Genomic DNA, 27,206 nt, shown 5'->3' with positions numbered 1-27,206 from the left:
CATGATTTAATCTAGATAATCTTTTATTAGATTGCCTAGAGGATTCAGGATAAATCTTGATGTTTATAGGTCCTATGGCATCATCACATTTTAAAGTCACTCTGCCTATAAGTACAGGCTGCATTTTCATTTACATGTGACTTCTATCCATTCTTCCACTGAGGCTTATGGTCTTCAATATTCAACCATTGATTCAAGTTATTTTCCATTATTTCACTCTTTTAAATGTGATTCTAAGTGGGATACCTTTCCATCATTCCCTTTCCAGACTGTTCATTTTTGTTGCATAAAAATTGTAAGCAGTATAGCCGAGTGCCTTTAACGATAAGTGTAACATTCACAGGAAAAGTGTCTTCTGCTGGAAGGGAAATCTTGAAACTTATGGCACATACTTTGGCTAGTAGGGTTGGTGATAGGAAGCAGGATGACCCTAGAGTCTAACATGACAAATGGTGGACAAAATATAGATGCTTCTAAGCTTCTGATTGGCTTATGGTCTAATAAGCACATTGTTAGGTTGAACATGTCATCAGTCCAGAATGGGTAGTACTCCTAACAGAAACCATGGCTTACCCTGACCTGTTCCAAACGTGCTCAGAATACCACATTGGGCAAAGTCACTGAGCCTTACGTTGAAATAAATTGTTGAATGTATCAATAGTGAAGATTATTTTGAAACTGAAAAACATGGCAGTTGTGTGGGCATGTTTTCCCATTTTAAATTTGAACATCTGAAATTGGACTTTCAAAGGGAAAATGAACATTGTACCATGATATTGAGATTAAGCTGGGATCCTAGTGAATAATTTTACAAGATAACAACCCCTTTATTCTTATTCTGATAACATATCAGGAATCAGTGTTGAATTGTATCCTGAAAATTATACATTTTCTGCTTCAACTGAGATGATCAGGATTTCTCTCCTGTGTCAATGAAGCTATTACACTGATTTATTTAATGCTATGCTGACATTGAACTCCTAGAACTTGTCTCTTTCCTAGTATAGTATTATTTATGTCTTTATATTTGAGTGGGCTCAGTGTGTTCACATTTTATTAAGGGTTTTTTTCAATAATTGAAACAGCATGTGATTTTCTGTTGATATTGGGTTGCAAGCAGGTGTCAGCTTTAGGAAGTATTTGTTCTCATTGGACGGAGTGTGGTTCCTCCACATGCTTCGCTTACTTCACTGGTGAAATCACCTGCTTCTGACTGTTTTTTACTGGACAGGTTTAGACTTCCCTTTGGTCTCCTTCATGTGAAACAGTTATCAAGGATGTATGGTTTTCCTTGCTTCATGTAAGTTTAGACATTTATTGTCTTTAACAAATTGAACTGTTGCCATTTCATATTAGTAATCTGTGTTTACATGGGAATGTCTTTTGAATCTGAATTGTATTTAATATTATTACAGTTATACTAGGTTTCTCTCTGTTACCCTGCACTAGTTATTTTATTTTGCCTTTTCTTTTTTAGCCTTTCACCTTCTTTTCTTGTATCTGTATTTTTTATGTTACTTTTTATACTAGTAATATTTTTGGGTGTTTTAAAAAAGATTCAGTCGAACAGTCTTTGTGATTCCATTAAATGATTTTAATTGCCCTATCTTAAAACTTAGTATTGAGATATTTTTTCTTTTTTTTTATTAGATATTTACATTTCAAATGCTATCCCAAAAGTTCCCTATACACTCCCCTGCCCTGCTCCCCTATCCACACACTCCCACTTCTTGGCCCTGGTGTTCCCCTGTCCTGGGGCATATAAAGTTTGCAATACCAAGGGGCCTCTCTTCCCAATGATGGCCAACTAGGCCATCTTCTGCTACATATGCAGCTACTGGGGGTACTGGTTAATTCATATTGTTGTTCCACTTATAGAGTTGCAGATCCCTTTAGCTCTTTGGGTACTTTCTCTAGCTCCTCCACTGGGGGCCCTGTGATCCATCTTATAGATGACTGTGAGCATCCACTTCTGTATTTGCCAGGCACTGGCATAGCCTCACTCGAGACAGCTATATCAGGATCCTTTCAGCAAAATCTTGCTGGCATATGCAATAGTGTCTGAATGGATACAGAAAATGTGGTACATTTACACAATTGAATACTACTCAACTATTAAAAACAATGAATTTATGAAATTCTTGGGCAAATGGATGTATCTGGGGGATATCATCCTTAGTGAGGTAACCCAATCACAAAAGAAGTCACTTGATATGCACTCACTGATAAGTTGATATTAGCCCAGAAACTTAGAATACCCAAGATACAATTTGCAAAACACAAGAAAATCAAGAAGAACGAAGTCCAAAGTGTGGATACTTCATTCCTCCTTAGAACAGAGATATTTTAAAATATTAAAACAGTACTTCTATTTGTGGGATGTCCACAGAAACCAGAAGAAAGTATCAGATCCCCTAGGACTACAGATGGTTAGGATTTGCCAAGTCATTGAGTGCTGGGAGCTGAACTAGGGTGTCCTGCTAGAGCAGCAAGTGCTCCTAACTGCTGAGCTACCTCTTCAGTCCCTTAGTACTGATAGGTTTTTTCCCTTCTAGCACATGTAGCTTTTGTTTGTCCTGCCTGATCTATTTTCCCCTGTCTCTTCTATTGACTGTTTTATCATTCTCTCTTCAGATGGTCTGTTGCTGCTATTTTCGTGTTTAGACTACACATTACAGTGCAGATTTATTTTTGTACTCTCCCAGACAGTGCAAGAATGCTCTAATTCCTTTTAGCATTCTGTTCTCTTGGAGTGCAGGCATTCATGAGTTGCAACCATACCTGTCTGCAAGCCCCTGAGACATTGCCACCAATAGTTCAGCCATGAAACCTCAACCATTTTTATTGGATTCATTCTTTCCATGTATTAGCTGTCTTAAGAGGATTGACTTTTTTATTATTTTGCTTTAAACAGCTTTATTTAGTACTTTCTTTAGTCTTAACCCATAGCAGCATTTCTCTATCCTGTTGTATTTTTATTTATTATTATTACTGCTACTATTACTATGTGTGAATGAAATAAGGAGGCATATGTCACCGCACATGTGTAGAAATCAGAGGACAACTTTGCAGGGTCATAAACCACCTTTATGTATATTGGTTACAAAGATGGAACTTAAGTCTCCAGGTTTGTGCTGCAAGGGCCTTTGCTCATGAAGGCATCTCTCCAGCCCCACCCCCCACCCCCACTTTCTCTGGTTATTTGGTTTATCTTCTTTGATTTTCAGCATTCTGTTGTTCTTATATTACTGTTTTGAGAAAGAGTCTCACTCAAAGTACTACTCCTAGATTCCTCCCTCCCACCTTAACCCTGGATGCTGGATCCCCAAACATGAGCTGCAAATCTGACTAGCTTTGTGCACTTTCATGTCATATACCTAAGAATAGTCTGCCTCAATTTGTTTTTATTTAAGGCTTAATCTTCTGTGCCTTACAGTCAGCATGCTACACCATCAGCTTTCTTTCCCTCCAGTCCTGGCTCATTCACTTCTGCCTGTGTGATTTTTTTCCCCTCTCCCTCCAGCTTCTTCACACTCTGTCCACAATTCCCAGCCTGTAGCTCACACCATGCTCTGTGCCAAATGACTCTTTCCGATATTCACTATAGGTCTTTTTATTTTAATATTTCCCAAATCTAATAAAGGCTTCCTAAGTTTTAAATTGGAATTTGAGGGCTCACAAACTACTTGGATGCATTTTAGCTTCTGGAACTTCTAAAATTTCACTTTTCTCATTGGCTTCATGACCATTGCAAAAGAAGGTAAATGAAAGTGTTATGCTACTGTTTCTATCTCATTTTCTCTGAGAGAGAGAGAAAGAGAGAGAGTCTTATCTACTTTTCTGTGCTCATATCTTTGGTGATGGATCTGAATTGCACTTGGAAGCTTGATCCCTACAAATAAATGGAAAACTTGGATCATATATGCATATTTGTACATGTACATATGTGTACATGTTTAGTTTTCTACACAGAGAGGGGACCCTTCTCTCTCTGCGTGCTCTAACTGTGAGGGATCACTATAATCTGTATTTTAGGACTGAGATTTTCTAACCTCCCCATTGACTCTCAGCTGGGTATCTATTTTAACTCAAGGTTACAGGGTACCCGTTATGCAGTCTCCAGGCTGAGAATCTTCCTTTCGGTTCCCTCATTCTCTGGGGGATGCAGTTCTCCATGAGCTCATTTTAAAAAAAAACCAACATGGCTATTCATCAGACCCTTCTCTTTATAGGCGTAGTCTATATCTCAAGCCTCTCGGCCTTTTAATATATTGAGCTAATGACGGGGAAACTGAGGTTGAAAATGAGATTAAATGAATAGTCAGTTTCTTCCAAGATGCGAAGATGGTCCCAGATTATCCCTGGGAATTCAGTGTAGCCACAGAAGAGAAAGGTCAATTATCAAAGTGACTCCACAAGAGAAAGGATCACTCTTCCCAGTGTTCATTGTGAAAATGAATAGAAACCCAAAGCCCAGGGTGATGGTGGATTCTCTGCTGGAGTTTTCTTTGGCTCAGAGCCTGTACCTTGATTTCAGCCCAGAGAGCAGCTAGGTACCAGACTTGTGTTGCTTTCTGAGTCCTATCTGTGGTTATTTGATGCAGTGACAGTAAAGGGAATACAAACCCCCTAGAGTATAGAATTTGTTCCATTAGGCTCACTCAGGTGTTCTTCCTCCTCTTTCAGAGCGAGTAAGCCTGTGAATTAAAGGGGCCCTGGTAAGACCTGATCTCAGCTTTCTTGAGTTTCTGCCTTATGTGGGTCCTGGCTTGATGCCTCTTCATCTTTTGCTAAAGTTGGTGTTTGGGATAAGTGACTTAGCATTCAGTCCCAGCATGTCCTTGTATGAAGCTGGAACTCTGGTCTAGATTGCTGTGCTGATTTGTCTTTTGAAGCTGACGGAGGAGCTAATCTGGTTGTGGTCTAGAATGTCGTATCCCAGCTGCCATCCGTGTGGCCATTCTCCAAGTTGGATTCAGAATGCACGAGCTGCCTGTCTTTTTCTATCCCTCATCTTAATTTTTCTTAAAATACCTGTGAGAGAAATGTACTATTGCTTTCTAATAAGTAAACCTGAGGCCTCCATTGCTTTCTACCTCTAGGTACCTGTCCCTCTGTCTCTGGGTGCTAGAAATCTTCCTTTCAATTCAGCTATTCTCTGGGATGCAGTTCTTTATGGCCTCATAAAAAAAAGAAACAAAAAGAAAAAGAAAACAAACAAACAAACAAAACAACCTCACAGGTGTTTCCTAGGTCTGTCTCAGCAGGATAGCCTTTTCTCTCATCAGGCGATGGGCTCAATGGTCTCTGAGACACATAGGTCACAGACCTCAGCCCATCTTTTCTAATGTTATCCCTGCCACTGTTAGTGATGGAAGAGGCACAAAGTAGTTATTGGCTGTGAGACAGAACAAAGTAGAGCCTGGACTTGTGCCCTGGCTGTGCAGTTTAGCTCAGCAGCGCCACTGCAGAATGCTTCCTGCTGTGGCACCGTGCTGGAATAAGTACAGACTCTTTCAAGCCAGCTATCTTAAAGAACAGCCCTCATTTCAGGACTGGGTGAAACAGCATTCATTACTTGCTATCTAAATGCACAATCAGTCTTTGATGCACTTAAACACATTTGATAAAAGGTAATGTGGGGTTCTGCTGACAACTGGCCCACTAAAGCAGCATGAAGTATTTGTGGCCAAGAGGGAAAGAAAGGCTTTGATTTTGAGAATTCAGGCTCAAGCACGGTACTCTGAGCCTTTTGATTTTTGCTACCATCTAAATGGAGCTTCTAGGGTTCTGGGCAGTGAACCAGCCAGGAGGCAAGAGAACAAAGCACGAAAAGGTGGGAAGGGAGAGGAGGGAACGGCTCCTACAAGCAGAAAGGAATCAGGGAAAAGCTGGCTTTCCACTCTCAAAGAAATGCCCCTTTAATCTCTAATACTTGGGTTTATGACAAGAAAATTTGCAGTTAGAAGAGAAATGTGTAAAAACCCAGACTCTCGTCCTCAATACCTATCAGATACGTTGGGCTTCCTGGAGGCCCCCAATGGTTATGGATATGTGTGAAGTTGTCCCCGAAGAAGGACCTGATGCTCTTCTTGGGGCATCTGCTTTGATACCCTGGAAATGATGATGCCAGGAAATGGTGAGACCCACATAGGACTGTGAAACCCACAAGAACATATACTATGTTACTTGTATGCATGAGCAGAATAGAAGTACCTTAAATAGCACCATCACAGCAATTGTGGTACATTAAATTTAATTTAAATGGGAGGAATATCATCTGAACACATACTTATTTAACAAACAGGCTTGAATTTCCCACTACATGTCAGAGGAGCCATAATGGACTGGACCCATAACTTCCTTAACAAGTTGAAGATTTTCATTAGTCCAACCAATGCTGGCAAAGTTCACTCACTCATTGGTTCACCCACTCATTTAGTATAGTATTGGCCCAGTGGCCTCCTGGGAGATCTTGCAACACTGCCAGGCTTGTGTGCAGCACAGATTGCTTTCCAAGTGCAGAAGTAGAATGGGGTAATTACTTCATCAATTTGGGTTAAAATGCTTGCCTAAATTAGATCAGTATTTTTCACACACTGTCAAGAGATACAGAATGAGATTACAGGCTGTGGAGAAATCATCTTACATTTTTTGAGATGAAACATGCTTGGCCTTGTAAAGGAAAAGGCTTTGGTGTTTGGAACTATGGGGAATCTCTCATAGCCTCTTAGCAGTCGTACCTTCCCCAGTGCCAGGCAAAGCCTGTCTACTGTTTACAAACAGCAGTCAATGAGCGTTCTACCTTTTTACCCCCAATGAGTCCACTGCAGAGATGTGTGATAATGCAGAAGAGTATGGTACATGAGCTCATTTTAGAATAAGCAGGCATTACCTCTTGACCATCCCTAAACATCAAGTTCTGTGGTGGCTCATGGGGTACAGAGTTCTTGTTCTCAAGGGACCTGTGGTCCAGTGAAGGAGACATAGGTCTTCTCAGCCTTTCCCAGAGAAGCAGTAGGCTAATATGCATGTGCTCTCTCTCTCCCTCTCTCCCTCCTTCCTTACCCCTCTCTTCCTCTCCTTCTTCCCTTCTCTCCCTATTCCCTTCTCTCTCTCTCTCTCTCTCTCTCTCTCTCTCTCTCTCTCTCTTTCCCTCTCCTTCTCTCTCTGTCTCTGTCTCTCCTCCTCCTCCTCTTTTTCTCTGTCTCTGTCTTTGTGTGTGTTCGTGTTTGTGTGTGTATCTGGGGTAGATGGAAGGCATTGTGTAAGTTCCAAACAGTGGCACTTGCCTGCTGTCTTTAGGATGCTATCAGAAGTTCCTGGGAAGACAGCAGCTTAGGTACCAGAGCAGCTATCCATTTTAGTAGAGAGAGGATGCAAGGAGAGCTATCCCAATCACTGGGGCAGGAATGAGGACAGGGAAGGTGGTCAGGAGAGTTACCCTGACAGAGTCTCACCACTGTCTTGAAATGTGTTTTGGTTTCTAGGAAATAGCAGAAAAATACTTCTGGGCTCAGGCTAGCCTGGCCCAAGCCTATGGCAAGTGGTAAGACCTAATAATACAGGAAACCAGTCAGTGACATTGTTCCAGGCAGCAAACATTTAGGGGCTGATGTCCAGAGGTGGTATACAGACTGAAGAAGGTAAAGGAAGGACCTGGAGTTTCTTTTGGCCTAGGAATGTTCTGACAAGTGATACTGAGGATGTTTTCAGGATACGGTCCTGATATAACAGATGGAAGTGTTTTCCAAACGTGCTTATTGCAGAGGTAGGCAGTGGTTCTGGCTAACTGGAAGGTGCTGCTGCACACAGCATCCCTTCTTATCAGGGCCAGTGTCATGAAACGACCTTGACAGGAGGTCTCCCTCTTAATTCTACCTGGTAGCTAGTCAAAATTCTTGTAGGCAGTGCTGTACCGGAGGCACAGAATGTGCACCTGTGCAGTCCTTATACCTCATCAGCTAAGCCTAAAAATTAGCCTATTTCACTTCTATGAACTGGAAATGTCCTTTTGGTTGCCACTACTACTGTAGTAAGATGCAGAAAATCTGCTTTGCATTCACTGAATAATTATGAGTAATTTAATTAATGCAAGTGTGAAATGCCAGTTTACTGTTGGGAATTGGTTCCAAGGTTCCCCACCTCCACCCTGAGGATATAAAAATCTGCAGGTGCTCATGTCCTTTGTCAGGAATAGCACACATTTCCGTAGTACAGGTTTTGATCCTCCTGAATACTTTAAATCATCTGCTTTAAAGAAGTGGATGGAGCATTAGGAAGATACCCTGCTTTGGAGGCTTTGGGTGTCTCTGAAAGAAAGGAGTAGCACTTACTTTGATGACTTTGCTTCATAGAATGATGCAGTTTCTAGCAGAATTGCAAGTTCAAGGAAAGGGGAGGAGGACTCTCAGCTGCAGCACCATGCCACTTCTTTCTTTCCAACTAATAAGGTCCACCTATGTTATTTCATGTACTGAACATTCAGAGCCATCAGAAGAACAGCCACTTGGAGCATTACACAGTCAGTGAGCTATGTAGCAACTGCTATCCAGTGGCGGAGCCTTCCCTATAGTCAGTTGCACTGAATCCCAGACTATTGGCCTCTTGTGGCCAAACTGCTGAAGGCTGCAGCTTCAGCTCAAGGCTGGTCTGTGCATGTGAACATCACCCTTGTAGGTATTACTGCTTCTGTAACTCTGAACAGCCATCACAATCATCATCCTTCTTTTAGAGAAATTTTACAATCTACTGCACAGTTACTGGTGTATTAGATATAGTATGGTCTCATTTTAAGGCAACATCAAGTGTCTATCTCAGGTGAAACTGGGTGTCTCAGAGGACAAGGCAGCTCTAGTTATTGCAGGGCCTCTCTGACCTTGGTCAAACTGTTAAGAATGCTAACTTCTCAGTAGTGTAGAAACTGAGGTGGGTGGAGAGATGGCTTAGGAATTTAGATCATGTCCTGCTCTTGTAGAAGACCCATGTTCAGTATCCAGCACCCAGCATCCACATCAGGCTCTGACTCTAGCTTTAGGGGATCTGAAATACTTTTCTGTCATGAGAGAGCACTTGCACTCATGAGTACATATCTACACAGAGACATAACTAAAAATAATATATTCTTTAAAAAAAAACCCAAAAAACAAAAAACCTCTCCCAGCAGAGTTCCAAAGGAGCACTGCCCAAGCTCAACCCCTGTTATTTTTGTGTTATCAAATATTTGTTACTAGGTTGACCATGCTGACCCTGATGTAAGCAATGAGACTTTCAAAATTCATTGATATTGGCTGTGGGTGTGGCTCATGATAATGCATGTTCCTTGTGTAATCAAGACATTGGGCCCCGTCCCTTGAAAAAACTTGAAAGTTAACAAAACTAATTAAAAAATAAAAACAGAAGAGGTAGATACAGGCAAAATTACCCACATACTCAGTTGCCTATTGTGTCACACATGCTAAATAGGGACCTAGGATCCTACAGAGGCTGAACAGGTACCTAGGGTCTCACATATGCTGGAGAGGGACCTAGGATTTCTTATAGGCTCGACAGGTACCTGGGGTTTCTCATAGTCTGGACAGATGTGGTAAGGTCTCACAGAAGCTGGGGAGATATGCTAGGGTCTCATTGAGGCTGTAGAGATGTGCTAGGGTCTTACATAGGCTAGACAGTCACCTAGGATCTCATATACTTTGGACAAATGTGCTAGGATCTCACATAGGCTGCACAGGTGTGCCAGGGTCTCATACAGGCTGTACACAGGGTCTCACATATGCTAAACAGACACCTAGGGTCTCATATAAGCTGGACACGTATGCTGGGATTTTACAGAGACTGGACAGGTGCTCTTCTACTGAGTTTCATCTCCAGGGTGAGACACATTTTAAATGAGAAACTGGAGTGGCCTTAGTGTGGTTTGTTGGGGCTGCCACATACTTCAGGGTGAACCAACAGGCACATTCATGGTTCTAGAAACTGAAAGTCTGAGTTGAAAGTATCAACAGTTTGATTGATGTCTCCTGAGACTTCTCCCATGGGTATCTTTCCCCTATAGACTCATCTTTGCCCTACCTACCCTCACTCCATGTGCCTGTGTCATATCTGCTTTTGATTATAAGGGCACCAGTGCTATTGGATTGGGCCTAGCGTCATGACCTCATTTAGTTTAATTAATTGTCTATAGGACCTGTCTCCAAACACAAGCACATTCTATATTCCTGAAGGTTATCAACCCAACATGTGCATTCTGTGCATGAGAGGAGTACAGTTCAGCTCATAATAGACTGAAGATTCCTCCAGTTTTAAAGTCCTCTACAGTTCCAGATGAAGCAAGATTCTGGGCCCTGGGCATGTGTGCTTCCCAAGACACATGGTTGGGACAGAGCATTACAAATGCAGTAATGAAGCCCTGGGGACAGAATGTCCTACTGTTTTCAAGCTGTGCATATTGCTTTTTTTTTCTTAGTGAGAATGAATAATAAGCATGGAATATTTTAAGTCATACCTTTTTTGTATGCCAAAAATCATCCTGGCATTCTTCAGAGGCTACTCCCTTCATGGCTCTCTTGTATGCTGTATCTGCCACTGTCTGCTATGGGAAAAAAGCAGTCCTCTAGTGTCACCATAATTCATAAAGCTTTAAATAAACACTAGAAGCTGAAGTAGAGCCCGACTCTGCAAATGGAATGCAAGGCTATTTCAGTAAAGGAGAGAGACTTATGATGACTAAGAGACTTTAAGAAAAGCCTTTGTAAGCCGGGAGGTGGTGGCATACGCCTTTAATCCCAGCACTTGGGAGGCAGAGGCAGGCGATTTCTGAGTTTGAGGACAGCCAGGGCTACACAGAAAAAAACCTGTCTCAAACAACAACAACAACAACAACAAAACAAAAAAAAAAAAAAAAAAAAAGAAAGAAAGAAAGAAAGAAAAGAAAAACCTTTGTAAATGACATTCCATGACCCAAAGGCGGAGCTCGGTGGTCGAACACCCTTGTAATACCAGAGGTTCAAACCCTAGCACTTCACAATAAATGAAAACTTAAATACTTCAAAATCAGCTATTGGCTCTTCCGGCCGGACCAGCACCAGGGTAGCTAGAGCGCAGGGTCGGCTGACACCCTCCAGCTACCCACAACCCCCGCCACAGGATTTTGAGACTGCTGGTGAGTGGAACACAGCTTCTGCTCCAATCTTTAAACAGTGACAACGACAACAACTAACCCCAGAGATTACCAGATGGCGAAAGGTAAACGTAATAATCTTACTTACAGAAACCAAGACCACTCACCATCATCAGAACCCAGCACTCCCACTTCGCCCAGTCCAGGGCACCCCAACACACCAGAAAAGCTAGACACGGATCTAAAAGCATATCTCCTGATGATGGTAGAGGACTTCAAGAAGGACTTTAATAACACACTTAAAGAAATACAAAGGAACACTGGTAAACAGGTAGAAGACAGTAAAGAGGAAGCAGAAAAATCCCTTAAAGAATTGCAGGAGAACACTGCTAAAGAGTTACAAATCCTTAAAGAAAAACAGGATAACATAATCAAACAGGTAGAAGTCCTTAATGAAAAACAGGAAAACACATCCAAACAGATGATGGAAATGAACAAAACCATACTAGACCTAAAAAGGGAAGTAGACACAATAAAGAAAACCCAAAATGAGGCAACACTGGAGATAGAAACCCTAGGAAAGAAATCTGGAACCATAGATACCAGCATCAGCAACAGAATACAAGAGATGGAAGAGAGAATCTCAGGTGCAGAAGATTCCATAGAGAACATCGGCACAACAATCAAGGAAAATGTAAAATGCAAAAAGATCCTAACTCAAAACATCCAAGAAATACAGGACACAATGAGAAGACCAAACCTACGGATAATAGGAGTGGATGAGAATGAAGATTTTCAACTCAAAGGACCAGCAAACATCTTCAACAAAATTATAGAAGAAAACTTCCCAAATCTAAAGAAAGAGATGCCCATGAACATACAAGAAGCCTACAGAACTCCAAATAGACTGGACCAGAAAAGAAATACCTCCCGACACATAATAATCAGAACAACAAATGCTCTAAATAAAGACAGAATACTAAAAGCAGTAAGAGAAAAAGGCCAAGTAACATATAAAGGCAAGCCTATCAGAATTACACCAGATTTTTCACCAGAGACTATGAAAGCCAGAAGATCCTGGACGGATGTTATACAGACACTAAAAGAACACAAATTCCAGCCCAGGCTACTATACCCAGCCAAACTCTCATTTAACATAGAATGAGAAACCAAAGTATTCCACAACAAAACCAAATTCACACATTATCTCTCCACGAATCCAGCCCTTCAAAGGATAATAACAGACAAAAACCAATACAAGGACAGGAACCACGCCCTAGAAACAACAAGAAGGTAATCCCTCAACAAACCTAAAAGAAGACAGCCACAAGAACAGAATGCCAACTTTAACAACAAAAATAACAGGAAACAACAATTACTTTTCCTTAATATCTCTTAATATCAATGGACTCAACTCCCTGATAAAAAGACATAGACTAACAAACTGGCTACACAAACAAGACCCAACATTTTGCTGCTTACAGGAAACTCATCTCAGAGAAAAAGATAGACACTACCTCAGAATGAAAGGCTGGAAAACAATTTTCCAAGCAAATGGTATGAAGAAACAAGCTGGAGTAGCCATTCTAATATCTGATAAGATTGACTTCCAACCCAAAGTCATTAAAAAAGACAGGGAGGGACACTTCATACTCATCAAAGGTAAAATCCTCCAAGAGGAACTATCAATCCTGAATATCTATGCTCCAAATACAAAGGCAGCCACATTCATTAAAGAAACTTTAGTAAATCTCAAAGCACACATTGCAACTCTTACAATAATAGTGGGAGACTTCAACACACCACTTTCACCAATGGACAGATCATGGAAACAGAAACTAAACAGGGACACAGAGAAATTAAGAGAAATTATGAATCAAATGGATCTGGCCGATATCTACAGAACATTCTATCCTAAAACAAAAGGATATACCTTCTTCTCAGCACCTCATGGTACCTTCTCCAAAATTGACCACATAATTGGTCACAAAACAGGCCTCAACAGATATAAAAATATTGAAATTGTCCCATGCATCCTCTCAGATCACCATGGACTAAGGCTGATCTTCAATAACAAAATAAATAATAGAAAGCCAACCTTCTCGTGGAAACTGAACAATACTCTTCTCAATGATACCTTGGTCAAGGAAGTAATAAAGAAAGAAATTAAGGACTTTTTAGAGTTCAATGAAAATGAAGCCACAACATACCCAAACTTATGGGACACAATGAAAGCATTTCTAAGAGGAAAACTCATAGCTATGAGTGCCTCCAAAAGGAAACTAGAGAGAGCACACATTAGCAGCTTGACAACATACCTAAAAGCACTAGAACAAAAGGAAGCAAATTCACCCAAGAGGAGTAGACGGCAGGAAATAATCAAACTCAGGGGCGAAATCAACCAAGTGGAAACAAAAAGAACTATTCAAAGAATCAACCAATCAAGGAGCTGGTTCTTTGAGAAAATCAACAAGATAGATAAACCCTTAGCCAGACTCATTAGAGGGCACAGGGAAAGCATCCTAATTAACAAAATCAGATATGAAAAAGGAGACATAACAATAGATCCTGAAGACATCCAAAACACCATCAGATCCTTCTACAAAAGGCTATACTCAACAAAACTGGAGAACCTGGATGAAATGGAGAAGTTCCTAGACAGATACCAGGTACCAAAGTTGAATCAAGATCAGGTTAATGATCTAAACAGCCCTATATCCCCCAAAGAAATAGAAGCAGTCATTAATAGTCTCCCAACTAAAAAAAGCCCAGGACCAGATGGGTTTAGTGCAGAGTTCTATCAGACCTTCAAAGAAGATCTAATCCCAGTTCTTCACAAACTATTCCACAAAATAGAAACAGAAGGTACTCTACCCAACTCATTCTATGAAGCCACAATTACTCTGATACCTAAACCACAAAAAGACCCAACAAGGATAGAAAACTTCAGACCAATATCCCTTATGAATATTGATGCAAAAATCCTCAATAAAGTTCTTGCTAACCGAATCCAAGAACACATCAAAATAATCATCCATCCTGACCAAGTAGGTTTCATCCCAGGGATGCAGGGATGGTTCAATATACGGAAATCCATCAACGTAATCCAGTATATAAACAAACTCAAAGACAAAAACCACATGGTCATCTCGTTAGATGCGGAAAAAGCATTTGACAAGATCCAACACCCATTCATGATAAAAGTCTTGGAAAGATCAGGAATTCAAGGCCCATACCTAAACATGATAAAAGCAATCTACAGCAAACCAGTAGCCAACATCAAAGTAAATGGTGAGAAGCTTGAAGCAATCCCTCTAAAATCAGGGACTAGACAAGGCTGTCCACTCTCTCCATACCTATTCAACATTGTACTTGAAGTCCTAGCCAGAGCAATTAGACAACAAAAGGAGATCAAAGGGATACAAATTGGAAAAGATGAAGTCAAAATATCACTTTTTGCAGATGATATGATAGTATATATAAGTGACCCTAAAAATTCCACCAGAGAACTCCTAAGCCTGATAAACAGCTTCGGCGAAGTAGCTGGATATAAAATTAACTCAAACAAATCAATGGCCTTTCTCTACACAAAGAATAAACAGGCTGAGAAAGAAATTAGGGAAACAACACCCTTCTCAATAGTCACAAATAATATAAAATATCTTGGCGTGACTCTAACTAAGGAAGTGAAAGATCTGTATGATAAAACTTCAAGTCTCTGAAGAAAGAAATTATAGAAGATCTCAGAAGATGGAAAGATCTCCCATGCTCATGGATTGGCAGGATCAACATTGTAAAAATGGCTATCTTGCCAAAAGCAATCTACAGATTCAATGCAATCCCCATCAAAATTCCAAATCAATTCTTCAACGAATTAGAAAGTGCAATCTGCAAATTCATCTGGAATAACAAAAAACCTAGGATAGCAAAAATTCTTCTCAAGGATAAAAGAACCTCTGGTGGAATCACCATGCCGGACCTAAAGCTTTACTACAGAGCAATTGTGATAAAAACTGCATGGTACTGGTATAGTGACAGACAAATAGACCAATGGAATAGAATTGAAGACCCAGAAATGAACCCACACACCTACGGTCACTTGATCTTCGACAAGGGAGCTAAAAACATCCAGTGGAAGAAAGACAGCATTTTCAACCAATGGTGCTGGCACAACTGGTTGTTAACATGTAGAAGAATGCAAATCGATCCATTCCTATCTCCTTGTACTAAGGTCAAGTCTAAGTGGATCAAGGAACTTCACATAAAACCAGAGACACTGAAACTTATAGAGGAGAAAGTGGGGAAAAGCCTCGAAGATATGGGCATAGGGGAAAAATTCTTGAATAGAACAGTAATGGCTTGTGCTGTAAGATCGAGAATTGACAAGTGGGACCTCATGAAACTGCAAAGCTTCTGCAAGGCTAAAGACACCATCAATAAGACAAAAAAACCACCAACAGATTGGGAAAGGATCTTCACCTATACTAAATCAGATAAGGGACTAATATCCAATATATATAAAGAACTCAAGAAGGTGGACTCCAGAAAGTCAAATAACCCCATTAAAAAATGGGGCTCAGAAGTGAACAAAGAATTCTCACCTGAGGAATACCGAATGGCAGAGAAGCACCTGAAAAAATGTTCAACACCCTTAATCATCAGGGAAATGCAAATCAAAACAACCCTGAGATTCCACCTCACACCAGTCAGAATGGCTAAGATCAAAAATTCAGGTGACAGCAGATGCTGGCGAGGATGTGGAGAAAGAGGAACACTCCTCCATTGTTGGTGGGATTGCAAGCTTGTACAACCACTCTGGAAATCAGTCTGGCGGGTCCTCAGAAAATTGGACATAGTACTACCGGAGGATCCAGCAATACCTCTCCTGGGCATATATCCAGAAGATGTCCCAACCGGTAAAAGGACACATGCTCCACTATGTTCATAGCAGCCCTATTTATAATAGCCAGAAGCTGGAACGAACCCAGATGTCCCTCAACAGAGGAATGGATACAGAAATTATGGTACATTTACACAATGGAGTACTACTCAGCTATTAAAAAGAATGAATTTATGAAATTCCTAGCCAAATGGATGGACCTGGAGGGCATCATCTTGAGTGAAGTAACACAATCACAAAAGAACTCACACAATATGTATTCACTGATAAGTGGATATTAGCCCAAAACTTAGGATACCCAAGATATAAGATACAATTTACTAAACGCATGAAACTCAAGAAGAATGAAGACCAAAGTGTGGACACTGTGCCCCTTCTTAGAATTGGGAACAAAACCCCCAGGGAAGGAGTTACAAAGTTCGTAGCTGTGATGAAAGGATGGACCATTTAGAGACTGCCGTATCCAGGGATCCTTCCCATAAGCAGCTTCTAAACGGTGACACCATTGCATACACTAGCAAGATTTTGCTGAAAGGACCCAAATATAGCTGTCTCTTGTGAGATGATGCCGGGGCCTAGCAAACACAGGAGTGGATGTTCACAGTCAGCTATTGGATGTATCACAGGGCTCCCAAAGGAGAAGCTAGAGAAAGTACCCAAGGAGCTAAAGGGATCTGCAACCCTATTGTCGGAACAACATGATGTACTAACCAGAACCCCGGAGCTCTTGTCTCTAGCTGCATATGTATCGAAAGATGGCCTAGTCGGCCATCATTGGAAAGAGAGGCCCATTGGACTTGCAAACTTTATATGCCCCAATATAGGGGAATGCCAGGGCCAAAGAATGGGAATGGGTGGGTAGGGAAGTGGGGGTTCTATGGGGGACTTTTGGGATAGCATTGGAAATGTAACTGAGGAAAATATGTAATAAAAATATTAAAAATTAAAAAAAAATCAGGTATTGTACTGGGGCTAGTATTGCCAGATAATTCTTCCTTAGGGTACACAGGGCACAACAGGAAACATTAAAATGTGACTTTTGAGTAATTTCCTCTATGGTTATATTGTGTTCAGGGAGATACATTATGATACATTGTTGTGATGAAATACAATTTACCTGGATTGATGTCAGCACTAAATGTATCCTTTTTGTGATGTTTCAGCCTGATTTTCCAGTGATGCATTTGAGCAAAGACAGCTCAATGTTTTGTTTTGTTTTGTTTTGGTTTTTGTTTTGTGACACTTGACAGAAAATCCAATGAACCTGACCAGAGGCTGACTGGAAAAGAGAGAGAGAGAGAGAGAGAGAGAGAGAGAGAGAGAGAGAGAGAGAGAGAGAGAGAGAGAAAGAAACAAATCCCTCGGTTTCATTGGGCTCATTAGAGTTGTTGACTCCAGATTTCTCCTTTATTATCTTTCCCCTTCTTCTCCTTCTTACCTCTTTGGAGGAGGCGCCATTCTTTCCACCAATGGAAAGATCTAAACATTCCCTTTACAGTGAGTTGTCATTTCTTTTACAGCACAGTCATAGTGAAGTCGCTGAGCTCTTTGCTCATAGGTGGCTATTTAAGTTCTTTCTCGCAAAGGTCAAGGAAGAATCTTTAGAGCACATCGACCAAATAGGATTTTAGCACAAATTCATATTTCCAAGTAGGAATTACTCCTCTAAATTGCTATGAAGAATTAGAAAGGCTCTTATATGTCTCGGGAAACCACACCCATCACTTTTCCTTGCTGGTGCCTCCTTTTCTGTTATCTCAACCTCTGATTTTGCATTAGAACTAATCATTTCATCTCACTATCCACAAATCTGTTCATAGTTAAAACAATTAGTTATTGTTTGGTATTAAAATGAGAAAACATGTATTAAGCACTGGCCATGTGGCATTCTGTAGGAACTCTAGCCAGAGTCCATGATGATTTCCCTACTATGGGTGTGAAGCAGATGAATAAGAGCCTTTTAGACCAGAGCCTAGGTTTCTCTAATGTGTATGTACTATTATTTCAGGTTTCTGAATTCAATCCTCTGACGTTCACCAGTGTAATCGAGTGTGAGAAGCCAAACAATGACCTCAGTAGGTTTCGTGGCTATATGTGAGTATCATGCATCTTTGCAAGCTTTCTTACTTTTCTTTTTTAAACCATATGCACACAGATACACATATTTATAACATGTTCTTGGATAGTCTTTGCCACATACATCATTTTTTGGTTGACCTTGAAAGTAATTTGTAGGATCCTGTCAGCAGTAGGAACTTGTCAAAGGCACTGTGTTATTGAGGAGTGACTGATTTTCCCTCTGAGAGACTGAGGAACATGACAAGGGTCAAGAAGTTTATGACCATTATATATGGTTTCACAAATGGAAGTCAGAGGCCAAGCAGAAAGCACCGGGGAAATGCATTCCTTCTTGAACAATGCATTATTGAGTATTTGCTGTATATTGGTCCTAGCCAGTACACTGACAATACAGAAGTAGCAGTTACTGCCTTAATATTTATTCCTTCTAATTAGTATAAAAGATATTTCTATGAGCAATAGGTCAGCCTCCTTCTTTGTTCCTAAGCAGAACGACCAAAAGTGGATAAATGGTCCAGGAGTGGCCTAGTAAAGTGACACTTGGTGAATCTTGGTCAGGGGTATGTAGAGCTCAGGAGGTCACTCATTATATCATTCAGTCTGTTCTTTGTGTTTGTTTGGAAATATTCCTATAGTGATAATATTAGTGTAGGAGAAACAGTGAACTGAGAGTAGCATGTATCTGGAATTCCTGAACTGCAAAGTGGAGCTGTGTGAACTATTTCATGGAGAATGAAGCAGGTGATAAAAGTCTAAGGATATCAGGCTCAGGGTGTCATGGCATGCCTCTGGACTCTTTCAATAAGAGCAGAACCCAAAGACTTAGCTCCCTCAGAAACTCTGTGATACCACTGTCCAGTGCAGAGCAGCCTCCTCTCATAAATGGACTCCTGGAGATGGGCCTCATATTGAAGAACTCTCTCTGTGTGAGTCCCTGATTTGCTGATAGTACCCTGCACTGCTGCCTGTGCCCAGTCCAGGCACAGGAACAATGGGATTTGTTACTAAACAGAAGCTTCACAGAAGAAGGTAAAGTGGACTTGTGTGACCCAGAGATGAACCAGCCATTTACTGGACTTGCTCTGAAGTTCAGAACTTGGAAGTTGTTAATGACCCCTTTAAGAAACCAAAGGAGGCTAAACTCCTAAAGGAAAGTGTTAATGTGCTACCACCCAGCCATTGTGCTGTGCATTTTCTGGTCCTTGCTGTCTTCTGGCCTATCTTCTTCTGGCCTGCTTAACTAGCTTCTGAGAGTTCACACACAGAACACCAGTTCCAGAATTTCTGTGAATCCTGAGACCAAGTTAGCTGCAGAGAGGAGATGCCAGGTGTTTAAGGAGTCTTGACATTAAATAACTAATAAAGGAGGAACAAGCAATTTCATGTTGCCAACTCAATCAAAAATAGAGGGTAGATCATTTTCCAATGGCTTTTGGCCTAGCCCTTGGACTCTGTTCCCTTTGCCTCCTGTGAGTCATGATGGAAGTTTCTAAGTGACACCGCATTCACATGTGCAGATAACTGTTCATGTATTCATCAGCCACTTCCCACCCCTCCCCTGAGGACCTTCAGGGAATTAAGTACTTTCTGAATCTTTAGAAGGTAGTTTGAGGACTCCAACTAGCACTCAAACTGAGGTTGGCAGGTTCTGGAGACCATACTTTCTAGATAAACTTGGGTCCCGGTGTAGTGGGCATAATTTTAGGATACCCTCCGGGTCACTGTTGAAAGCTCATCTAACCGTGTAAAAGGTTTTCTTTTTCTTTTCTTTTATTTTATTTTAATTAAGTATTTTCTTCATTTACATTTCCAATGCAACCCCAAAAGTCCCCCATACTCTGCCCCCCACTCCCCTATCTCCCCACTCCCACTTCTTGGCCCTGGCATTCCCCTGTACTGAGGCATATAAAGTTTGCAAGACCAGTGGGCCTCTCTTTCCACTGATGGCCTACTAGGCCATCTTCTGTTATATATACAGCTAGAGACACGAGCTCCGGGGGGTACTGGTTAGTTCATATTGTTGTTCCACCTATAGGGTTGCAGACCCCTTTAGCTCCTTGGGTACTTTCCCTACCTCCTCCATTGCGGTCCCTGTGATACATCCTGACTGTGAGCATCCACTTCTATGATTGCTGGCCCCAGCATAGCCTCACAAGAGACAGCTATATCAGGGTCCTTTCAGCAAAATCTTCCTAGTGTGTGCAACGGCGTCACCATTTGGAGACTGATTATGGGATGGATCTCCAGGTATGGCAGTCCCTAGATGGTCCATCCTTTAGTCTCAGCTCCAAACTTTGTCTCTGTAACTCCTTCCATGGGTGTTTTGATCCCAATTCTAAAAGGGAAAAGTGTCAACACTTAGTTCTTCTTCTTGAGTTTCATATGTTTTGCAAATTGTATCTTGTATCTTGGGTATTCTAAGTTCCTGGGCTAATATCCACTTACCAGTGAGTACATATCATGTGAGTTCCTTTGTGATTGGGTTACCTCACTCAGGATGATGCCATCCAGATCCATCCATTTGCCTAGGAATTTTATAAATTCATTCTTTTTAATAGCTGAGTAGTACTCCATTGTGTAAATGTACCACATTTTTTGTATCCATTCCTCTGTTGAGGGGCATCTGGGTTCTATCCAGCGTCTGGCTATTACAATTAAGGCTTCTATGAACACAGTTGAGAATGTGTCCTTCTTACTGGTTGGAACATCTTCTGGATATTTGCCCAGGAGAGGTATTGTGGGATCCTCCGGTAGTACTATGTCCAATTTTCTGAGGAACCGCCAGACTGATTTCCAGAGTGGTTGTACAAGCTTGCAATTCCACCAACAATGGAGGAGTGTTCCTCTTTCTCCACATCCTCGCCAGCATCTGCTGTCACCTGAATTTTTGATCTTAGCCATTCTGGCTGGTGTGAGGTGGAATCTCAGGGTTGTTTTGATTTGCATTTCCCTGATGATTAAGGATGCTGAACATTTTTTCAGGTGCTTCTCAGCCATTCGGTATTCCTCAGGTGAGAATTCTTTGTTTAGCTCTGAGCTCCATTTTTTTTTTTTTTTTTTTTTTTGGTTTTTCGAGACAGGGTTTCTCTGTGTAGCCCTGGCTGTCCTGGCACTCACTTTGTAGACCAGGCTGGCCTCGAACTCAGAAATCCGCCTGCCTCTGCCTCCCAAGTGCTGGGATTAAAGGTGTGCGCCACCATGCCCGGCTTGAGCCCCATTTTTTAATGGAGTTATTTGATTTTTCTGGAGTCCACCTTCTTGAGTTCTTTTTTATATATTGGATATTAGTACCCTATCTGATTGAGGATATGTAAAGATCCTTTCTCAATCTATTGGTGGTCTTTTTGTCTTATTGATGGTGTCTTTTGCCTTCCAGAAGCTTTGCAATTTTATGAGGTCCCATTTGTTGATTCTCGGTATTACAGCACAAGCCATTGCTGTTCTATTCAGGAATTTTTTTCCCTGTGCCCATATCTTTAGGGTTTTCCCCACTTTCTCCTTTATAAATTTCACTGTCTCTGGTTTTATGTGGAGTTCCTTGATCCACTTAGATTTTACCTTAGTGCAAGGAGAAAGGAATGGATTGATTCACATTCTTCTGCATGATAACTGCCAGTTGTGCTGGCACCATTTGTTGAAAATGCTGTCTTTTTTTCCACTGGATGGTTTTAGCTCCCTTGTCAAAGATAAAGTGACTATAGGTGTGTGGGTACATTTCTGGGTATTCAATTCTATTCCATTGGTCTACTTGTCTGTCACTATACCAGTACCATGCAGTTTTTATCACTTTTGCTCTGTAGTACAGCTTTAGGTCAGTCATGGTGACTTCACCAGAATTTCTTTTATCCTTGAGAAGAGTTTTGCTATCCTAGGTTTTTTGTTATTCCAGATGAATTTGCAGATTTTCCTTTCTAATTCGTTGAAAGTTGGAATTTTGATGGGGATTGCATTGAATCTGTAGATTGCTTTTGACAAGATAGCAATTTTTACTATATTGATCCTGCCAATCCATGAGCATGGGAGATCTTTCCATCTTCAGAGATCTTCTTTAATATCTTTCTTCAGAGACTTGAAGTTCTTATCATACATATCTTTCACTTCCTTAAATAGAGTCATGTCATGGTATTTTATATTATTTGTGACTATTGAGAAGGGTGCTGTTTCCCTAATTTATCTCTCAGCGTGTTTATCCTTTGTGTAGTGAAAGGCCCTTGACTTGTTTGAGTAATTTTATATCCAGCTACTTCACTGAAGCTGTTTATCAGGTTTAGGAGTTCTCTGGTGGAATTTTTTGGGTCATTTATATATACTATTATATCATCTGTCACAAGTGATATTTTGACTTCTTCCTTTCCAATTTGTATCCCCTTTATTTCCTTTTGTTGTCTAATTGCTCTGGCTAGGACTTCAAGTACAATGTTGAATAGGTATGGAGAAAGTGGACAGCCCTGTCTAGTCCCTGATTTTAGTGGGATTGCTTCCAGCTCCTCACCATTTACTTTGATATTGGCTACTGGTTTACTGTAGATTACTTTTTATCATGTTTAGGTATGGGCCTCAAATTCATGATCTTTCCAAGACGTTTACCATGAATGGGTTTTGGATTTTGTCAAATGCTTTCTCCACATCTAACGAGATGATCAGGTCGTTTTTGCCTTTGACTTTGTTTATATAATGGATTACGTTGATGGATTTCCATATATTAAACCATCCCTGTATCCCTGGAATTAAACCTACTTGGTCAGGATGGATGATTGTTTTGATGTGTTCTTGGATTCAGTTAGCAAGAATTATATTGCGTATTTTTGCATCGATATTCATAAGGGAAATTGGTCTGAAGTTCTCTATCTTTGTTGGGTCTTTCTGTGGTTTAGGTATCAGAGTAATTGTGGCTTCATAGAATGAATAGCGTATGGTACCTTCTGTTTCTATTTTCTGGAATAGTTTGTGAAGGACTGGAATTAGATCTTCTTTGAAGGTTTAGTAGAACTCTGTATGAAACCCATCTGGTCCTGGGCTTTTTTTGTCTGGGAGACTATTAATGACTGCTTCTATTTCTTTAGGGGATATAGGACTGTTTAGATCAGTAACCTGATCCTGATTTAACTTTGTTACCTGGTATCTGTCTAGACATTTGTCCATTTCATCCAGGTTTTCCACTTTTGGTGAGTATAGCCTTTTGTAGAAGGATCTGATGGTGTTTTGGATTTCTTCAGGATCTGTTGTTATGTCTCTCTTTTCATTTCTGATTCTGTTAATTAGGATGCTGTCCCTGTGCCCTCTAGTGATACTGGCTAAGGGTTTATCTATCTTGTTGATTTTCTCAAAGAACCACCTCCTCCTTTGTTTGATTCTTTGAATAGTTCTTTTTGTTTCCACTTGGTTGATTTCGCCCCTGAGTTTGATTATTTCCTGCAGTCTACTCTTATTGGGTGAATTTTCTTCATTTTGTTCTAGAGCTTTTAGATGTGCTGTCAAGCTAGTAGTGTGTGCTCTCTCTAATTTCTTTTTGGAGGTACTCAGAGCTATGAGTTTTCCTCTTAGAAATATTTTCATTGTGTCCCATAAGTTTGGGTATGTTGTGGCTTCATTTTCATTCAACTCTAAAAAGTCTTTAGTTTCTTTATTCCTTCCTTGACCAAGGTATCATTGAGAAGAGTGTTGTTGAGTTTCTACGTGAATATTGGCTTTCTATTATTTATGCTGTTATTAAAGATCACCGTTAGTCAATGGTGATCTGATTGGTTCCATTGGACAATTTCAATATTTTTGTATCTGTTGAGACCTGTTTTGTGACCAATTATATGGTCAATTTTGGAGAAGGTCCCATGAGCTGCTGAGAAGAAGTTATATCCTTTTCTTTTATGATAAAATGTTCTGTAGATATTTATTAAGTCCATTTGTTTCATAACTTCTGTTAGTTTCACTGTGTCTCTGTTTAGTGTCTGTTTCCACGATCTGCCCATTGATGAAAGTGGTTTTTTGAAGTCTCCCACTATTATTGTGTGAGCTGCAGTGTGGGCTTTGAGCTTTACTAAAGTTTCTTTAATGAATGTAAACAGTAATCAGAACTCTGAATGTAAACAGTAATCAGAACTCTGAATGAAGGGGTCCTGAATCTAGTATTGATTATGAATAATAATACTTCAAAACTCTGGCTAATAGGACTGTGTTCTATGAAAGGAGTGATGGAGACATTAATGAGTTAGTGATTACCTCGTAAGACTAATATGCTTTGAGATGCAGTAACATCTCATAAACTTCCCTATGTTCTTTTTTTTTTTTTTTGTTTTGTTTTGTTTTTTTTTCTTTTTTTTATTTTTTTAATATTTTTATTACATATTTTCCTCAATTACGTTTCCAATGCTATCCCAAAAGTCCCCCATAGCGCCCCCCACTTCCCTACCCACCCATTCCCATTCTTTTGGCCCTGGCATTCCCCTATATTGGGGCATATAAAGTTTGCGAGTCCAATGGGCCTCTCTTTCCATTGATGGCTGACTAGGCCATCTTTCAATACATATGCAGCTAGAGACAAGAGCTCCGGGGTTCTGGTTAGTACATCATGTTGTTCCAACAATAGGGTTGCAGATCCCTTTAGCTCCTTGGGTACTTTCTCTAGCTTCTCCATTGGGAGCCCTGTGATACATCCAATAGCTGTCTGTGAACATCCACTCTTGTGTTTGCTAGGCCCCGGCATCGTCTCACAAGAGACAGCTATATTTGGGTCCTTTCAGCAAAATCTTGCTAGTGTATGCAATGGTGTCAGCATTTAGAAGCTGATTATGGGATGGATCCCTGGATACGGCAGTCTCTAAATGGTCCATCCTTTCATCACAGCTACGAACTTTGTCTCTGTAACTCCTTCCCTGGGAGTTTTGTTTCCAATTCTAAGAAGGGGCACAGTGTCCACACTTTGGTCTTCATTCTTCTTGAGTTTCATGCGTTTAGCAAATTGTATCTTATATCTTGGGTATCCTAAGTTTTGGGCTAATATCCACTTATCAGTGAATACATATTGTGTGAGTTCTTTTGTGATTGTGTTACTTCACTCAAGATGATGCCCTCCAGGTCCATCCATTTGGCTAGGAATTTCATAAATTCATTCTTTTTAATAGCTGAGTAGTACTCCATTGTGTAAATGTACCATAATTTCTGTATCCATTCCTCTGTTGAGGGACATCTGGGTTCTTTCCAGCTTCTGGCTATTATAAATAGGGCTGCTATGAACATAGTGGAGCATGTGTCCTTTTTACCGGTTGGGACATCTTCTGGATATATGCCCAGGAGAGGTATTGCTGGAACCTCCGGTAGTACTATGTCCAATTTTCTGAGGAACCGCCAGACTGATTTCCAGAGTGGTTGTACAAGCTTGCAATCCCACCAACAATGGAGGACTGTTCCTCTTTCTCCACATCCTCGCCAGCATCTGCTGTCACCTGAATTTTTGATCTTAGCCATTCTGACTGGTGTGAGGTGGAATCTCAGGGTTGTTTTGATTTGCATTTCCCTGATGATTAAGGATGTTGAACATTTTTTCAGGTGCTTCTCTGCCATTCGGTATTCCTCAGGTGAGAATTCTTTGTTCAGTTCTGAGCCCCATTTTTTAATGGGGTTATTTGACTTTCTGGAGTCCACCTTCTTGAGTTCTTTATATATATTGGATATTAGTCCCTTATCTGATTTAGTATAGGTGAAGATCCTTTCCCAATCTGTTGGTGGTTTTTTTGTCTTATTGATGGTGTCTTTAGCCTTGCAGAAGCTTTGCAGTTTCATGAGGTCCCACTTGTCAAATCTTACAGCACAAGCCATTACTGTTCTATTCAGGAATTTTTCCCCTGTGCCCATATCTTCAAGGCTTTTCCCCACTTTCTTCTCTATAAGTTTCAGTGTCTCTGGTTTTATGTGAAGTTCCTTGATCCACTTAGACTTGACCTTAGTACAAAGAGATAGGAATGGATCGATTCGCATTCTTCTACATGTTAACAACCAGTTGTGCCAGCACCATTTGTTGAAAATGCTGTCTTTCTTCCACTGGATGTTTTTAGCTCCCTTGTTGAAGATCAAGTGACCGTAGGAGTGTGGGTTCATTTATGGGTCTTCAATTCTATTCCATTGGTCTATTTGTCTGTCACTATACCAGTACCATGCAGTTTTTATCACAATTGCTTTGTAGTAAAGCTTTCGGTCCGGCATGGTGATTCCACCAGAGGTTCTTGAATCCTAGAGAAGAGTTTTTGCTATCCTAGGTTTTTTGTTATTCCAGATGAATTTGCAGATTGCACTTTCTAATTCGTTGAAGAATTGATTTGGAATTTTGATGGGGATTGCATTGAATCTGTAGATTGCTTTTGGCAAGATAGCCATTTTTACAATGTTGATCCTGCCAATCCATGAGCATGGGAGATCTTTCCATCTTCTGAGATCTTCTATAATTTCTTTCTTCAGAGACTTGAAGTTTTTATTATACAGATCTTTCACTTCCTTAGTTAGAGTCACGCCAAGATATTTTATATTATTTGTGACTATTGAGAAGGGTGTTGTTTTCCTAATTTCTTTCTCAGCCCGTTTATTCTTTGTGTAGAGAAAGGCCATTGATTTGTTTGAGTTAATTTTATATCCAGCTACTTCACCGAAGCTGTTTATCAGGCTTAGAAGTTCTCTGGTGGAATTTTTAGGGTCACTTATATATACTATCATATCATCTGCAAAAAGTGATATTTTGACTTCATCTTTTCCAATTTGTATCCCTTTGATCTCCTTTTGTTGTCGAATTGCTCTGGCTAGGACTTCAAGTACAATGTTGAATAGGTATGGAGAAAGTGGACAGCCTTGTCTAGTCCCTGATTTTAGAGGGATTGCTTCAAGCTTCTCACCATTTACTTTGATGTTGGCTACTGGTTTGCTGTAGATTGCTTTTATCATGTTTAGGTATGGGCCTTGAATTCCTGATCTTTCCAAGACTTTTATCATGAATGGGTGTTGGATCTTGTCAAATGCTTTTTCCGCATCTAACGAGATGACCATGTGGTTTTTGTCTTTGAGTTTGTTTATATACTGGATTACGTTGATGGATTTCCGAATATTGAACCATCCCTGCATCCCTGG

General features: G+C 40.5%; 1 protein-coding gene across 1 annotated transcript in view; it reads left to right on the top strand.

Moving 5' to 3' along the window:
* Atp10a (ATPase phospholipid transporting 10A (putative)) overlaps positions 1-27,206 on the top strand; it is a 212,117-nt gene that overhangs the window by 107,499 nt on the left and 77,412 nt on the right. Inside the window, exon 3 of the mRNA XM_085841695.1 lies at positions 18,028-18,113. Within this exon, the coding sequence (XP_085697821.1) occupies positions 18,028-18,113 (86 nt within the window). The remainder of the gene's footprint in view (positions 1-18,027; positions 18,114-27,206) is intronic.

Source organism: Mus caroli, unplaced genomic scaffold (assembly GCF_978045245.1).
Source record: "Mus caroli unplaced genomic scaffold, Mus_caroli_1 scaffold_8, whole genome shotgun sequence".
NCBI classification, from domain to species: domain Eukaryota; kingdom Metazoa; phylum Chordata; class Mammalia; order Rodentia; family Muridae; genus Mus; species Mus caroli.
Note: the sequence above shows the minus strand (reverse complement) of the source record. Positions and strands in the feature narration are given on the sequence as shown.